The sequence below is a fragment of the Mobula birostris genome, chromosome 15 (assembly GCF_030028105.1).
Source record: "Mobula birostris isolate sMobBir1 chromosome 15, sMobBir1.hap1, whole genome shotgun sequence".
NCBI lineage: Eukaryota > Metazoa > Chordata > Chondrichthyes > Myliobatiformes > Myliobatidae > Mobula > Mobula birostris.
In genome coordinates this window covers 53,412,322-53,431,207 of record NC_092384.1, presented here as the reverse complement: position 1 = coordinate 53,431,207, position 18,886 = coordinate 53,412,322, and the positions used below count along the sequence as shown (strand labels likewise).

General features: G+C 37.6%; 1 protein-coding gene across 1 annotated transcript in view; it reads right to left on the bottom strand.

Annotated features, from left to right (window-relative positions):
- dhx38 (DEAH (Asp-Glu-Ala-His) box polypeptide 38) overlaps positions 1-18,886 on the bottom strand; it is a 102,521-nt gene that overhangs the window by 24,545 nt on the left and 59,090 nt on the right. The window contains exons 19-25 of the mRNA XM_072279820.1: positions 17,921-18,033; positions 13,417-13,625; positions 10,539-10,693; positions 4,260-4,415; positions 2,220-2,354; positions 1,645-1,770; positions 478-573 (exon numbers count right to left, since the gene is read on the bottom strand). Of these exons, the coding sequence (XP_072135921.1) occupies positions 478-573; positions 1,645-1,770; positions 2,220-2,354; positions 4,260-4,415; positions 10,539-10,693; positions 13,417-13,625; positions 17,921-18,033 (990 nt within the window). The remainder of the gene's footprint in view (positions 1-477; positions 574-1,644; positions 1,771-2,219; positions 2,355-4,259; positions 4,416-10,538; positions 10,694-13,416; positions 13,626-17,920; positions 18,034-18,886) is intronic.

Below are 18,886 nucleotides of genomic sequence, written 5' to 3'. Positions count from 1 at the left end.
ACCTTAGCTGAACCACTTCCAAGTAAATCTTTCATTAAAACAGGAGACAAAATTTATGTGTATGGCACTTACTCAATTTTATATCCAAGCTGTTACTGTCTTTTTAATGCATATTAAGTGAAGGTTGGCCAAAAGCCTTTAAAAGTCCATAAAACATAACATCAACTGCAGCTTCTTCTCCTACACTCTCAATTATTTCAGTGAAATCAAACAAGATAGCAAAAAATAATATGTCTTTATACATCTGTGCTGTCTTTCATTATCCCATACTTTTCCACGTCAATTAACTTTTTCTTCATGCCTCTTAAAAGTTTCATATTTTAACACCATTCCTCTATCATCACAGCCATTTTAATTATTTTTATGAAAATGCACGAATCTTGTTTTATACAGGTAATCAAAAAAAGAACAAATCAATATACAAAACATTTCAAAACATTAAATTGACTGTAAGCCATTGAATTTACCCCAACATACCTGTCGCGTTTTACCAGCCTGCTTAACACTATAAAACATTGGCCCAAGTTCAGCTAACCACTCTCCATCCACTGCAGTAACGCACTGCATGTACTCCTAGAAAACAGAATTGAATTCATCACATATGAAGTCAAAGTTCAAATATTTTCTGGCAAAAATATATTGCTGAGGAAAAGCACAGATTATATATTCAACAAAGTAGTTGGTACAAATAAAGCCATCCTACTGTATTCATTCAAACAACCTTGGTGATTAGCATTCCTCAGGTCTTCTATGCACAGCCAACAAGATAGATACCCTGCCAAAGTGGAGATTTAATGTACCAAATTATATGCTGCACTCTTTCTTTGTAAACTGGGAACAGATTTCCCCTGAAACTGGCAAAACCTCATGCAGTTGCGGATCTTGTGTGCTTAAATGCCATCATTTGAATGGGCAGATCAAGCCTCACCCATAAAGCTACAGGAATAAACAACTAACATCATGCTAAGCCACACCCCACCATCTTGACCAGTTGCTAAAACAATTAATATTTCTATCACACAGAAACATTCCAAAACTACTTAAGACATAAAAATTATTTCTTTTATGAATTAGCAAGATATCAAAATGCACTTAAAACAATAAAATAAGAAAAAAATTACAAATGAACTTGTTTACTTAATGAAACTTAGCTTGTCCTTGCAGCTGCTCCTGCACTATCTGATTGCATTTTCCAGCATAGATGCTAGGCTATTGCTGCAATGCTGAACTTTGACACTGACGTGCATTCCCAAAAACAAGCCCTCAACAGCAACTAGTAAATTCAGCAATCATGTAGAAATTCTAAACTTGTTGCTGGTTTTATGAAGAAATATAGAAAATTCTACAAGTAGGTCTTGTTATTTTCCCATAAAATTAAAGCATAGTATCAAAAACAGGACCCTATTTAAAAAAAAAACAAGTATTTACGTAAAAATATAAATTTACTGGGAGATTTATACAGCTTTGCAAATCTTCAGGGTAGCCACAAGATGATATGATGAAACACATATACATTTCCCTACTGAAATCCCATTCATTTTCCACTGAAATTCACCCAAACCATGAAGGGCGTTACATATAATTTACAGTATTTAAAAATAATTTGTTATTTTTATTCAACAGAAACTGTTATCTTAAGCTTACCTTTGAAGTCATCACCAGTTCATGGTACACAATATAATCTGGTGTGTATCCCATGCCAAAAAGTGAACTAGTTGGATGCAAATGGCAAGGCATGCCTGTTCTCACATTCACATACTCTCCTATACCCTGCAAAGCAAATAATAAGATAGTTACTTCTCATAGAATAGAACAAAAAAATGTAAAACTGGAACAAAATTATCCAAAAAATTATGACATATACAATGAAATGAAAGTAAGAAATAATAAATTTTAGCACCTATCCATTGGCAGATAAATAAGGCATGATTTTTTCATGTCAAAAACTCACACAGTAGATTATTTTGAAGTGACTATACAACAAGCACATCACTTGAGAACAATCATTACCCATAAAGGAGATGTAACTCACAAAATTCTATACTTCCTCCTTATACAGTGCACAAGAGGCCAAAATAAGAAGCAGTTAATGACAATAGTAATAATGCCAAAAACATTACACTGACAAAAGTAAAATAAAAGAACCAATTGGAGGGATGTGAGGACACAGTCAATCAAAAACTACAAACAGCATACTCCATATCACATAGCTTTCTGACCTTAAGTTTTGCAGCCTGATGAAAGTAAGCTGCACAGATACATTTTCTGATGATATCCCAGTCAGTACCACAGCTTACAATATTCATACGTTGCTGCACCATGATATCCTTTAATTGAGATCGAACTTCTCGAACCTTTGATAAAAGAGAGAGGTAAGTTACCAAATCCAATACAACTTTCAAGACATATTTTTTCCTTTAACTTCCTCTCATGCTTCTTGGCATTCGTTTGTTAACTCCAACAAGCTATCCAATACAAAAATCGCTCCCTGCTGAATCTAAAGGGGCTTTCTCCAGACAGTTACGGAGAACATACAATTGACCACATACTTTAGATCTCATATCCTTCCGAAAGAATTTCAGTTTTCATTCAGCTTTTCAAGGCAAACAGTTCTACTTGGAAATAGGTTTTATATAACTAACTTAAATTTTTATTATTTCTGACCATTGCATAAATTATTGGCCAATCAGGTCACTAGCAAGAGTTTAAATATTCAGTACTTTCCACTTGTTTCATTCATAAATTAAGTGCCCAAAGACTCAACTGTAATCTGTCCATTTAGAATTTGGAAAGGTGCCATTTTGCATAGTAGAATAAAACTGTGTCCAAGGAAAAGTGATTTCTGCAATGGAAGAGAACCAACGGAGCCGGCTGGTGGCGCAACGACATCGGCGCCAGACCTGGGAGCGGAGGTCCCCGAGTTCGAAACTAGTCGGGTCTGCCCCCGAGTACGTTTTCCATCCGTGCCAGGTTGAGTGCCGAGATCGCAACTCAACCTCATACAAACAAAGGGAAAATACTGTGAAGGATGTCTGTGTGAGGAGTGGCGCGCCACACAGTCTCTCTCCCTCTCTCTTTCTCGCTCTGCGCCTTGTAAAAAAGCCATGAAAAATCCATCATCACGGACGCACACACGGACACGCAGACGCACAGACTCACACATACGCAGGCACACGCCAAAAAAAAAGGAAGAGAACCAAGAGGGCTCATAAAAATAGGGCAACTTAGAAAAGGAAAAAATATATATTACTTTAATGACATTGATCCATGCCAAGATATTTACAAATAAGTGAATTAGAAACAAGAAGTCAATTTTGGAGTTGGATGTCAGACTTGAGAGATGAAATGACCAAGATGTAAAACATTTTAGGAATATTAGATGATATAGTAAAAGGATGTGTTTTATTCAAAGGAACCTACAATTATAGCACTAGAAGCCAAGGAACAAAGTTACAAAAATCATGGGTGTATTTGATGGATCTCGTATCAACAATATAACAAAGAATCTATGGATATGCTTTTCAGAAATTAAAAAAAACATGGATGGGGATTTTCTGGTTGAACGTAGGTTAGGAAAGTACATTAGTACTTATCTAGAAAAAAAATCATCAATGGTAAAGGATACATATAAATGAACTAAGCACAAATTTTATAACATATCCAGGCTGGACCGTACAAGAGCACCTGTACAGTCCAGCCGGGCTTTCTATGATATTTCTCATATTGCAGTAAAAGAACCAGATCCAATATATAAAATTCATCTGGTTACTTCAGTGCACCCAACTTTTTCCAGATTTCCACAAGACATAGGGGACCATCTTAGCTCACTAGGCCCATATCAGTTCTCAATTTACAGAATCAATTAAAGTTGCTGTTGAGGCAGAAAAATTGAGGACAATTATCCACTTTTAAATAATAGTAGTAATTTGTAAAATTTAGTAGGCATATTTGCTTCTGCAGAAGGGAGTTAGAATATATTTTTTAAAAAACTAAAGAAAAACTCCTTTAAATCTTATGATAACAGTGCTGTTGTGAACCATCACGCTTTAGCAAGGACTAAGGAATAGTCAGATTAGCAGTCAGTGACAACAATTAGGCGGGTGAGGCTGTTTTACTTCTTAAAGGGCTAATAATGTACAACATACAACTTCCAATTTTTAGCTAGGACCTTACTGTTTCTGATACAAAAAGAAATTAAATCCAATAACCTATTAAAATGTACAAAAATTAATACAGCAGAAAATCAACTATTTTATTACCTTCCTCATGGCTTTGGCGTGAATAAAGTGTTCATTACACCAAATAGTAGAATAATTGTTATTTTTCCACTGCAGGTAAACATTAAGATATGTCAAATGGTCACTTTCTGGCACAGCAAACTTCTCTCTCATCTGATCACTCTCTTCTTCTCGGCCCTGTAAATTTTAAATGCATATAGATCATGAGAAGGAAACACAAGTAAGTAAGATACCAGTTTTTGCACAATGGATGTCCTCATTTCAGAGTTTCACCTGTAAAGGTAAATGAACACTAAAATTCACCCATTTCAGTGACCTTAAAATATTTATTTTTCCAGTGTACCTTGTAACAGTACACCAAAATTTTGAAATAGATAATGCAGCCACTGAAGATGGCCAAAAGTACAATATCTTGACAAGGAAGAAAAAACACAACAATTTTAACAGAACAGTTGCCACAATCATAATATATGAAATGGAAATAAAATAGAAATAAATCATCGTAGCATTTAACAGGTAGTTTGTGGGTTCTGGATGGTGAAAAGGAAAGCAGGTGTCTAAATTTGAATAGGAAGATGGATTCAGAAACTGCAAGGTTACCTCTCACTAAAAATTAAACAAGATTGGGAGAGAGAACTTAATATGACTTTTGTTAATGAAGGCCGGTCGCGAGTTTTGAAAATGGTTAATTCTTCTTCGATATGTGCCAATCATTGTTTAATTCAGTTTAAAATTGTTCACCGCTATTATTTAACAAAGGAGAGGCTATCCAAAATATTTCCTAATATAGATAATTATTGTGATAGGTTCAAAAATGAAGTAGCTACTTTGTCACATATGTTCTGGTCATGTCCCTCATTGAAATCTTTTTGGAAATCTTTACTTTCTACAATTTCTAAAGCTTTGAAAATTATTTTACAACCTAGTACACCGACTGTTCTATTTGGAATAGTTCCGTATCATATTCAGGGTATTTCATTTTCAAACCAACATGCAATTGCATTCGTTACATTGTTGGCAAGAAGAGCTATTTTATTGAAGTGGAAAGATACCTCTGCTCCTACACTAACTCAATGGTTTTCCCAAGTAATGTTATGTCTTAGTTGGGAAAAAATTAGAAGTAGAACTTTTGATCCCCGATTTGATTTTGAGAGAAGGTGGGGCTCTTTTGCTAAATATTATCATTTAATTTGAATCAATTTACACGGTTTCCTTCCAATTTTATGTTATGCAAATGTAATTTGGTGGTTGTTGTTTTCTTTTTTTATATTTATAAATGTTTATAAGATGTATTGCTCCGGGAGTCAGTTCCTAATAGGTTTTTTTTTTTCTCTTTTTTTTGTTTTATATTTGGGTTTTTGTTTTAGTTAGCTGGGGTTCTCTTTTTTCCTTCTTTTTCTTTTATAAATATTTTTTTCATTAGCATATGTATCTTTTTTTCTTCAGCTTTATTAATTATATATATACTAATTTTTGGATCTCTGTTTTATAGCTGTAGAAGATTATATTAATAAAATTTAAAAATGAAATGAAATAAAATGAAACTGTAAGGTTAAAGGTGTGGAGGAAAAGAGATGCTTGTTTGTTGCACCATGCTATAATCTGAAGTCTAACACTCCATTTGCAAGATAACATGATCTTAGCTTTTCATTAAGAAGAAATATAAAAACACCATTTTGAATTTAATAGAGGAATAAATTTTCTATTAAAGTGGCAAAAAATGGTGAAATTAAGCAAGATGGCCATATTTTAATAAGATTTAACAATCAACATTTAAACTACTAAATAGTCAAAGGACATGAGAAGATCAAACACGAATTACAATAAAATCATTATTTATTAATTTTGTTTAAATTAGTTTATAAAAAATAATCCAGGGATTATTGCATATGACACTCAACCTTGAAGCAGAAGCATGGTATATTTTCAAGTGTGGTAGTATTGTAATTAATGGGCTGTCAGCATCTACTTTTATCCAAACCTAAGCAGAAAAATACTGATTATCCTCCACTTACTTTTCAGGCCATCTCGGGCAGCTATAGCCAGGCACTGAGACAGGGATGTCAGACGTGAATGAGAGGTCAGATTCTCGCTTCATTGCTGAACTCACCGTTCAACTGACCAGTGAAGGACAAATTAGAAAAAGGAGCCAGAGGTATTTGCTTCTACTCCCTTAGATTTACATCTGAGCCAGTTGTTGTAAGGAGTATTCGAATTGGCTCACCATCCAAGAACACAAAAAAATAACAGCAGGAGTAGGCAACCTGCCCTCAAGTCTCTTCTGCCTTTCAACACAATCATGGTTGATCTATCTCAGGGCTCTAATCTTCATCTCAATACTCTGATCAATCAAAAAATCATTTTAAATACTTTTAATGATCTGGCCTCCATAAGGCAGAGAACTCCAGAGACAACCACACTGCAAGAGAAGTAGTTTGTATGAACCTCAATTTTAAATAACTCATCGTTGTTAGGCCGCATCTGGAATTTCCAGTTGGCGGACGACTTCCCTCCATGCCCCTCTGTTCCGATATTTGTCCACAACATCCCTAGTCTTGTCCAGCTTGGTCCAATCCTTGATGTTATTCAGCCACGTTGTTCTTTGCCTTCCTCTTCCTTTCTTTCCCTCCACCTTTCCATATAGCAAGTCCAACAAGATGTCATCTCTCCACGTAACGTGTCCACAATAAGCAACATTTAACTTCATGATCTTCTCCAGCAGTATCCATGGTCTATCAACTTCGGACAAAACCCTCTCATTTGAAACTTTCTCTACCCAGCTGATCTTCGACATTCGTCGATAGTACCACATTTCAAAAGCATTAATTCATTTCATGTCATCCTTCTTCAGGGTCCATATTTCTGATCCACACCTCAGCACTGACCATACATAACACTCAAGGAAGCCGATTCTACTTTGGATGTTTACCTTCTGATTTCATAGTAGATCTTTTAGCTTCATGAACTGGGTCTTAGCCATACCTATTCTCCTTCTGATCTCAACTTCATATCTCCCATCATCTGTCAGACAACTGCCAAGATAATCAAACTTTCGCATCTGTTCAATGCCTTGTCCATTCGCTTGTAATGATACCATCATGAATGAGTCTTTAGTGGTTGTTTTGCTTACCACCATCAATTTTGTTTTCTTAGGGTTGATTTTTAGTCCGTAGTCAAGGCTTTTCTCATTCACCTTATTCAGCATAATTTGCAGTTCGCATTCGCTGTCAGCTATCAACGCGGTGTCGTCCACATACCTGATGTTATCCACCTTCCAGCCTCTGATTGGAATACCTGTCTCCTGATGGTTGCATTCCCGAAAAATCCATTCTCCGTAGAGGTTGAACAAATCCAGCGAGCCAACACAGCCTTGCCATATGCCTCGTTTAATACATGCCCATTGGTGATAGCTCATTTTCTACCCTGACCACCGCTTTCTGTTTCCAATACAAGTTCCTTATTATTTGCACATTCTCCCATCCCAGATCGTACTTGTTCAGCACTTCTATTACTTTCTTGTGTCTTACTTTATCAAGTCTTTTCATATTCAATAAAGCATAAGCAGATGGTCCTTTGTGCCTCAATGCATTTCTCCATGATATTTCCCAACGCAAATATTCCTTCCCTTGTTCCTGAGCCTTTACGAAAACCAAACTGTGTTTCTCCAATTTCATCACTGATTGTACCTTTCATTCTGCCAAACACTATTTTCAACAGTAACTTGACGCAGTGAGACATTATGCTTATCGTCCTGTGTTCGTTACGTTTTATCGCACTTGGCTTTTCCAGTAAGGCGATAAATACCGATTTGAGAAAGTCCTCTGGAAGATTTCCTGTCATATAACTGTTGCTTAGTATTGCTAAAAGGTTCAGTAAAAAACCAAATTGACTATATTTTAGTACCCAGTCGGTTCTATAAAATAAGATAGACTTTGATTTACTCATTACAGATGATGCAAAAAAGATCGAATATTTGGTCGAAATGGAGAATAGATTTTCAGTCTTAGATGACGAGGGTAGCGACATGGCAGTGGAGAACATCTGGGAAGAGTTCAAAACAACAGTGACAGAAGTTGCGGAAAAGACTTTGGGTTATCGGAAAAGGAGAAAAAGACATAAACCTTGGTTCACCAATAAGTTGAGAAAGTTAACTGAAGAAAGGTAAAACATCGGGATAATGAACTCTACAAGGCCCAACACCACTTGATTCAAAAAAAATTTAAGGAAGCGAAAGAGAATTGGATGAATGAACAGTGTGAAGAAATTGAGCAGTATGAACGAAGTCATGATTATAGAGGCCTTCACCAAAAGGTAAAGGATATGATGAAATTAAAGAGGACCATGCCATCAGCTGGGTATATTAAAGACGGTAGTGGTAATCCATGCTATGAAAAAGAAGAGATCATGGACAGATGGGTTGAGTACATCTCGGAATTATTTAAAGATAGCAGGATTGAGGATTTACCAGTATTAAATCAAATGACTAATCAACCTAAAATACTGATGTCAGAGATGGAAAGTGCAATTTGGAGTCTAAAAGTCAGAAAGGCAGCCAGTGAAGATAAGATTTCCAATGAAATTCTGAAATCATTTGGTCCGAAGGGAAAAGCGAACCTTTTAAACAACTAGCTCTTTATAATTTTGTTCTCTCTTTAAAGACTATACAACTAATGAAACATTGTCCAAAAAAAGGAAAGGTAACTTGCTTTTTAATGTTTTAATTAGTTTCCAGTACAATTAGGAATGTTACAATAATTTCTAAAACTATTGAGTAAAGTCTATTTAAACTGTTTTGATGTGGGGCGAATATAAAATGGATTCTGACATTGATGAACTGTCATCAAAAGGTTGTCAGAGTTGCCTGGGTGTATGGGCTCTGGGACATTGCCAAGGTCTAATTGTATTTATAGGATGACCCCCGGATAAGGAGGGTCAGCTTGGCTTGGGAGCAAGGACCACACACTCAATGACTTGGGACAGCAGATCAGATTCAGATTTCGTCACCAACTAAAATTCAAACCAAGACGTTGTTGAAGTTTACTTCAAGTAGTTTTGCAATCCACAGAACCTTTAAACAATACAAACAAATACCAGATCCAAGAACTGGCTCCTAATTGCAAAGATAACATTACAGAATCATAGTCTTCAAGTCCTTCTCATCACATCTATGTTGACGTTCTTGCCCATCTATACTAGTCCACTTTCTTATATTAGGCCCACATCCTTCTATGCCTTACCTTTATAAATGCCAGTCTAAATATCTCCGAAACATAATGATTGCATTCAATATCAGTTATTCTCTGTAAAGAAAGACACCCCCTCAAATCCCCTTTAAAAATCCTCATTTTAAACCTGTGTCCTTTGGTTTCTGATACCAACGGTAAAACATACTAATTACCTGCCCTGTCTATGCCCCAAGTAATATTATACCTCTCCATCTGGTTATCCCTCAGTCTCCTTCAAGAAAACAAATTTAACCTATCCAATTTCTCCCCATAAATCAAGCCTTTCCACCCTGGCAACCTCCTGGTGAATCTCTTTTGCACTCTTTCCAGCACAACCATATCCTTCCCATAGTGCAGCAACCAGAAATGCACACAATATTCTAACAAGTGTTTTGTGAAGTTGTAATACTTTTACAATCTCCTGATCTATGAAGGCAAGCATGCCATATAACTTCTTCATCACTCTATCTATCTCTATTGCCACTTTCGGGGAAATTGAACTTAAACCCCAAGTTCCCTCTGTTCATGATTATAAAAATTCGATATTAATTCTATATAGTTTATCTAAAAGGAGAGGGTTAAAATAACATGCAGCAAAAAGCAAACAGCTGGAGGAATTCAATAGGTCAAGCTGTTTGATTATTGTTTCAGATTACAGCCTCTGCAGTTTCATGTATTAGATACTACTACTTGAATTCAGGGCGGCATGGTAGCCTAGCAGTTAGCATAATGCAATTAACAGCGCCAGCGACGTAGGTTCAATTCTGCCACTGTCTGTATGGAATTTGTACATTATCCCCGTGACCGTGCGGTTTTCCACAGGGTACTCCAGTTTCTTCCCACCTTCCAAAGATAGTAGGTCACATGGGTGTAATTGGTCAGTGTGAGCTCATTGGGCTAAAAGGGCCTGTTACATGCTGCTTCTCTAAATTAAAATAAATAAAAATGTTAATGCAGCCTGTTTAATAAAGACAACGTGAGGAGTAAGCAGAGGATGGTCAATATTGCACCTTTTGGGTAAAAGTAGGTTTCAGCTCTCTCTAAAAGAGTACTGATTTTAGATTCTCTCACATACCTTTGGTCGATAAAAGATGGCGGGCACCGAAAGCATCGACACAATGATGAGGACATCAGCACTACAGCTCATGTCACACGACACTATCAACATCTTTGACAGAGCAGGATCAAGTGGGAATTCAACCATCATCCTTCCAGTTGGAGTCAGGCTGCCTAGAACGGTAAAAAAAAAACTACATAAAATAGCAGATCAATAAGACTAGTTGGCCCAGTGTCTGGATCACCAGCTGTGATTTCCACAAGCCTGCATCATCTAGGCAAGACGCAGAAAACCAGCATTGTTGGCCCTCTGTAACCAGCAGTCAGTGAGCAAGTGTCATTGCATGGAGGTTTATATCCAGAGCCTTGTCCCCAGAACACAGGAAAATTTTACAGTTAGTAAATCAACTGAAGTGTAGAGCTATGAAAATAATATTAACAATAAATTGTCTGATATTCAGGGACATTTAAAAATAGTGTAAAATAGTTAAAAAAAATTAATGTAAACAATTAATAATCTAACAAAGTAATTAAGCTTGTACATCTTCATGAAAAGGCAATGAAAATTATAAATAATTTGATATATAATTGGAAATAATAATCATCTTCTCCATTCCTCAGGCTGACACATGCAGTGAAATGAATGAGATCTCTAATTTTAGCCTTCCAGAGAGGCTTCTCCTCTGCAAAATGTTATCAAGTCTCTGCAAGACCAGGTTCTGTTGCTGGACTACAAATGGAGTCAACCAACTGAAAATAGTGGTCAATTTGCTGCCATCTGTTACTGACAGTAATAAAATGGGTCCCTGCAAGTCTATGAGTTGTTTCTGAGCAAATGGTCTAATAAAAGCAATTGCATTCAAAAACACCAATCACTGTCAAGATATGGCCTAGTGCATGATGTAGCTACTTCCCGTTATCAAAATTAAACGGATAAGATGAAAAAATTGGCAGAGTACTTCCAAAGTGAACACATCTACTTTCTGAGTAATCAAAATACTCAAAAGAAAGCTTGACTGGACATTGTAGTGTCACTCACACAAGAGATTCTGTACATGCTGGAAACCTTAAGCAATACACAATAAATTCTGCAGAAAATTGTGAGCACAACCTTGTCCATCACACAAACCAGTCGCCCTCCATCTACACTGACAACATAATCAAAGCCTACACAAAGCTTTTCCACTGTATCTCAGTATGCAAGACATTAATAAACTAACAGCAACTCAGCAAGCTCAAAATGCTTTATTTGTACTACTGCTCACTTTTCCATCTTCTTTATCACTGGACTGAGGGAATGTATTTGCTACAGAGTTTTTTTTAATACATTTCAAGAATTTAGGACCTTTTGTCTCCAAGTCATCTTTCAAATCAAACATGTATTCAATTTCCAGTAGTGGGAGAGTCTAGCACCAGAGGGCACAGCCTCAAATTAAAAGATGTCCTTTTAAAACAGTGAAGGAATTTCTTTAGCTAGATGATGGTCACTCTGTAGAATTCATTGCCACAGATGGCTCTACAGGTCAAGTAATTGGGAATACTAAAGTGAAGGTTGATAGGTTCTTGATTAGTAAGAGTGTCAAAGATACGGAGAGAAGGCAGCAGAATGGGGTTGAGGGGGAATTGTAAATCAGCCACAATCGAATTGTGGAGCAGACTCAATGAGCTGTATGACCTCATTCTGTTTCTATGTCTTATCTTCAGACACACCATTAGGGTAAGAAAGATGAAGTTAGCACTAAGCCAACTCATGATTTCAGAAGTCAGCAATCTTAAGAATCATCTCCTGCACGCAAATACATTGACAGTCATGGCTTGTAAATCTTACTTGATAGTAAAAGCAAGAACAATGGCTCTTTCATCCACGTGCCGATTAATTTAACTCCTTTACTCACTCAGCTGTCTTAATCCACTATGATTCAGAATAGTGGCTTGAAAACTGAAGTGTCTCCATTGGGATTACAATAATAGCTCCTTCATTCTAAAACCATACAACTTAGCTCTCACTAGCATTTCAGTTTGAAAGAGATCGGGGAATTCATGCATCCAAGGTTAAATCCTGGAACTCCAATTACATTTGTACTTATAATCTTCCATAGAGATTTCCTAAACACCAACTGACACATCTAGGTTAAATACAGATCTGGCAGGTTAGTGTCACATTTCCAGATCTGCACACCCTTGGCAAAATCCATAGTTCTTTAGTTAAACACTATTTTCCCAAAGAAGTATTAAACGATGCATTCTATTCTTCCGGTAAGATGGCTGTGCGTTTGGTCGCAGGAGCTTCTCCAGGGACAGCAAATGGTGCAAATTTTTATCTTAATACATTTTTCTTGTGATTGCAAGACCCTGTTAGACAATGATAATACAAAATACTGCAAGTCTGGTCAATTATTAGTTCATTGGTGATACCAACAGCGGGGGAGTTGCATGACCTTGGTTGATGCGTGGACAGAGGCACTAAGGGTGCACTGAAATCCGTGCTGGGTTTAGGCCTGGCTCCTGCACAATGGTTCACCCATCAGTGCTGTTCTCCAGTGTTCACTCCCTGGATGACAGGCTGGATTGCCTTCAACTGCGGCTGACCCAGCGCAAGGCAAGCTGATTAGCCTTCATCTGTGGCTGAGCCACTGCTGCGAGCTCGTTCTTGCAGAAACATGGCTCCAGGATAACATCCCATACGCCATCAAACTTCAGGCCACGTCATTCAGGGACTTGTGACTGTATGTGCAGTTGTAACTATATGTGCTATGTGTGGCTCCATGTACTGATTTCGCATCTTGCAAATTACAGAGGCACATTGTTTCATTTAGCTGCATACGTGTGACTGGCTGAATGGCAATTACATTTGAACTTGAAGGTTCAGAAAAATTTCCTCATAATTTTCTAATTACCTGTATTGTCAAGAGCACCTAGGATCCAGAGTTGATACATAGAATTCAACATATTATCTTCAGGTGGCGGGTCCATGAAATGAAACTGGAGTAAGTCTTGAACACCAAGGGACTTAAGCAACAGGACCACATTAGCCAAATTTGTTCGCTGGATTTCAGGTACAGTGGTGGTCAACATCTCATTTTTATATGCACTTTGTGTGTACAACCTGTGTGGTTGAATAAATAAATCTATCAATTTGAAGAAAATCAAAGTACATGTTTCTTCATTCACTCTTACCATATGTAACTATAGATTATCTTTAGTTAACAGCATACTTGGTCAAACTTAACATTAATCACAAGAATAAATGCACATAAAACTGAATATTTTTAATTTCAGCAATCTATTAATGTAACAGTTTAGGGAAATGTACAAAGATGTTACCATAATGTTCACCATGCAATATCTCAATTATGATATATGCAGCAACAACATCATGAGTGGAGCGAGGGAAAGAATTAGTTATTATGGGAACCAAAGGAGTAATCTGAGTGTGGATTACCAGGAATTGTAGGCAAGGTTCTAAATGAATATTTCTTACCTGTATTCCCCAAGAACATTTACATTTTGTGTGCCACAGTTCAGAGGAGGCACCGGATTGCGTAGAGGGAGAGCGCTTAAAAGAAGCAAGTGGGTGTAGTTGGCACGTTTTGTGTGCTACCGTCCCAAGAAGAGACCAGATTGTCTGGAGGGAGAGCTTAAAAGAAGCGAACAAGGGCAGTCTGCACATTTTGCATGCCACAGTTCCCGAAGAGACACTGGATTCCACATAATTAGGTACTTAGCAAGAACCAATAAGAAGTAGTTAGGTTAAACTGAATGCCCATTGCGGGAGCAGCTATTGTGTGAGTGGGCCAATGTTGGAGTGGGGAGTTGAGAGTTTGATTCATCTAGACTTCAGCAAGGAGGGGAGTAGGCCATAGGTAGATTTCTTTTTTATTATTTAGTCTTTCTTTCTTATTGCACATTTAGAGCACTGGGATGCCATACAGGATACTCAAATGCACCTCTTGCAGGATATGGGAAGACAGGGTCCAGAGTCCGGGTCCAGGATCCAGTGTCCTTAACAACTACACCTACAGGAAATCCATCCAGCTTCTCACAGACCATATTAAGGAGTTGCAGCTGGAACTGGATGAACTCTAGATCTATTATAATCCCATTATAATATTATAGTATAATCCCATTAATGTGATCATACCCTTTTTACTCCTCAGTTTACTCCTCAGTCCCATAAAGCCTCATGTGAAATTTTGAGAGCACAGAGTTTGTATATTCCTGTCAAAATAAAAGGCAAGAATAACAGGTTTATGGAACTTTAGTTTTCAAGAGATAATGAGGCCCAGGTTAAGAAAAAGGAGGTGTATAGCAGGTATAGGCAGGCAGGAACATATGAGGTACTTGACCAGAGTAAGAACTACAAGAGGACACTTACGAAGGAAATCAGAAGAGATAAAAGAGGACAATGATGTTGCTCTAGCCGACAAGGTGAAGGAGAACCCCAAAGGCTTCTACCGATGTACAAAGAATAGCAAGGGACAAAATTGGTCCTCTGGACAATCACAGATGTAATCTATTCATGGACCTCAAAGAGATACAGGAAATCTTAAACAGATTTCTTTGCATCTGTATTTACTCAGGAGAAGGTAAAGAAAGCTTTTGGCACATTGCCCATCATAAATCAAAGTACTCAGAACAGGAGAGGTTGTATAACACATTGGTAAAGCTTAATTTAGAGTATTGATGCAGTTTCAGACACCGACCGTACCTACGGGAAAGATGTAAATAAGGTTGAAAGAGTACAGAGGAAATTTACAGGGATGTTGCTGGGTCTGGAGGACATGATTTATAAGGAAAGATTGAATAGGTTAGGACTTTATTCCTTGGAACATAGAAGACTGAGAGGCTTGATAGAGGTATACAAAATTATGAGGGGTATAGACAGGGTAAATGTAAGCAGGCTTTCTCTACTGAGGTTAGGTTGCACTACAACCAGAGCTCATGGGTTAAGGGTGAAAGGTGAAAAGTTTACGAGGAATATGAGGGGAAACTTCTTCACTCAGAGGGTTGTGAGAGTGTGCAACCAGCGCAAATGGTGCATGCAAGCTCGATTTCAACATTTAAGAGAAGTGTGAATAGTAGGATGATACGGGAATAAAAGGCTATGGTGCAGGTGCATGTTGATGGGACTAGGCAGATTAATGGTTTGGCCCAGGCTAGGTGGGCCTAAGAGCTTGTTTATATGCTGTAGTGTTCCATGACTCTATGACTCTAACATGGAATGTATCGAATTCAGGAAAAGATATGTGAATAATCTGGAGCAAGTCAGCATAGATCTATATCAGGCTTCCATAAGAAGCAAAGGACAGAGATAGATAGAGCCATGATCGAGATTTGTGCATCTCTATTAGTCATATGTCAGATGCCAGAATACTGGAGGATAGTTAATGTTGTTCCTTAATTAAGAATGGCACCATAGGTGAGCCAGGTATCTACAGGCTAGTGAGCCTCAGAGAAATGAGAAGGAAATTACTGGAAAAATCCTACAAGATAGGATTTATGTACATTTGGAAAGACAGGAACTGATCAAGCATGGCTTTGTACAGAGGGAATCCTGCCTCACTTACTATTTTTGATCAAGTTTTTTGAGGAGGTAACTGAGAAGATTAATGAAGACAGGACAGCACATGTACTTTATTTGGACTTTAGTAGGGCATTTGACAGGCTCCTGAATGGTAGGCTGGTCCAGAAAGTTATGGCACATGGGATACAAAATGAACTGGTTAATGGGATCCAAAAATGGCTTGGTGATAGAAGCCAGAGGAGGGTAGTGAAAGGGTGTTTTTTTTTTTAATTGGAAGGCTGTACCAGTGGTGTTCTGCAGGAATCATTTCTGGGTCCCTTGCTAGTTGGGTTGTAACAGAATGAGAAGGCTGTCAATAGGGAAGGTATGATTAATAAGTATACAGATTACACCACAGTTGAGGGTGTGTGGCTGGCAAGGAAGGCCACCTATGGCTACAGCAGGTTATAGATCAGATGAAATTTGGGCAGACCATTGACAGATGGAATTTAATCCCAACAAGTGCAAGGTGATGCATCTTGGGAAGTCAGAGGTTGGGATATATACAGTAAACAGAAGGGCACTGAAAATGCTGATGAATAAAGGAACCTTGGGGTTCACATACCTCGTTCTCTGAAAACAACAAAACTGGTTGGGTGGTGAAGAAGGCACAGAACATAAAAGTTGGAAAATACCATGTTGCAACTTTCCAAAACACTGGTTGGATGGCACTTGGAGTTTTGTGTTCACTTTCGAAAGTATGTTTTTCTGGAGATTGCAGAGGATCCACCAGAATATTGCCTAGATTAGAGCACATTAGTTATAGGGTAAGATTGGATAGGCTGCATTTGTTTTCCCTGAGAGGCTGAGAGATAGAGGTATATAATATTATAAGAGGCATAAATAATCTTTCCACGGTAGAGGTATCAAAAGCAAGAAGGCACAAGTTTATGGTATGAGGAAGGTTTGAGGAGATTTCACAGAGAAAATGTGCTTTGCACAAAGTGGCGCTATCTGGAGGTGGTGGTGTCAGATACAATCGTTACATTTAAGAAACTTTTACAGACACTTAAATAATCAAGCCACAGAAGGATAAAGATCAAAAATGCAAGCAAATTACTTTGTATAGTTGAGCAATAATATTGGCATAGATGTGATAGGCAAAAGATCTCATTCCTGTGCTGTAGAACTCTCTGACTGTGGACTATTTACTAGAAGCAAGTATCCATTCCAGTCAACACATTTCATAATCCTAGAAGTAAGAGCACCATTCCTTCATTATCACTGGAGCCAATTCCTGGAACAACCTTTTCTCAAACACAGTTACTATCAGCTCAAGAAGGTAGCTAATTATCATTTCATTGAGGACTATTACAGATGGCACTAAATGTTGGTCTTGCCAGCTTTACCTGTACCTGACAAAAGAATAAAACTTCCATTTAAGTTTAAATACTAAGCAAGTCAACAAAAGTTCATAATCTGTGAGTTGGACAAGTGTATGTTAATTTGGCAGCAAAGACTGATGAAACTTTTGACGATGTTTTCCATTTTCTTTGATTCAGAGCATCTACTTTTGTCACTCCAGAATAATTTAAACAAAGTTATTGCTTTGTAAAGTTAAACAATTTTTTGAAAATTTAGCATGTCTTGACAATGGCTAATATTCAGATGAAGTAGTTTTTTTTACCTGCAAAACAATTCTATCATGGGACTGGTACCTAACGTATCCCTATTTAAGAATGGATACCAGTAGACTGCACAATTCAGATTAGGCACAATACTATAATCACAGGAATGCCAATTCCAAATATTATGCAAAGAGAAAACGAAATATTATCTTAAGAACTGGAAATACAGCATATCTGTAAAATTGTACCCAGGGAAAGATTATTTGTTACCGAAAACACTGGCCTGGACCTGTTCTCCCAGCTCGACCTGCACGCTGATTGGCATTGGCTTGGCTGATTGGATAAATCTGAAGAGCATCCATACCCATTCTTGGGTTAAAGACCTGGATAAGAAGTCAAACATTAAATTAGTGCAATGTATCTTTGAACACCAAGTCATTTAATTTTCTTACATTGTTTTTTTTATATTGTTTCTTTTCCTAACCAGATGCCAGACGGAAAAATATTAAATTTTGACCTGCCAAAACCATAGGAATTCAACTCCAAGTATTACAGAAATATTCCATTGATTATAAAACACAACTCAAATCAGTTTCACATTAGCCAGTTAAGTCAGCCTTTTCTTTCTCCACATACACTGCCCAATCTGCTGCAGGTTTCCAAAACTTCCCTTTTTGTCTCAGTTCTCTGTGATAGCTGGCCTTGTTTCACAGCTTTTACATGTTTCTTTGTTTTTTCTTAACTGCCCTCATTAATCTAACAACCAGATTGCTTCATATTTAGAGCTTCAGCATGGCAACTTCACCTCATTCAGTTACAGATATTCCCTTTCTCCTGTCCATTCCCTTTCCACCCTCTTTGCAACATTGAACTACAGTCGGCCCTCCTTATCCGTGAGGGATTGGTTCCGGGACCCCTCGCGGATACCAAAAAACGCAGATGCTCAAGTCCCTTATTCAACCTGTCTAAATGCGGTGGACCTTAGGACCCAGTGGAACCCCAGACCTTATTTAACCTGTCTCAGTGCGGTGGACATTAGGACCTGGTGGCGGAGCTCTGAATCTGAAATGTTTCTGTTCATGAAAATAATCACGTTCACGATTGAAAATAAAGTGGAAATAATAAAGCGATTGGAAAGAGGTGAAACGCCATCCGTCATTGGAAAAGTGTTAGGCTACAGTCGGTCAACGATCGGAACAATTTTAAAGGATAAAGTGAGAAAGGCCCTGCCCCGAT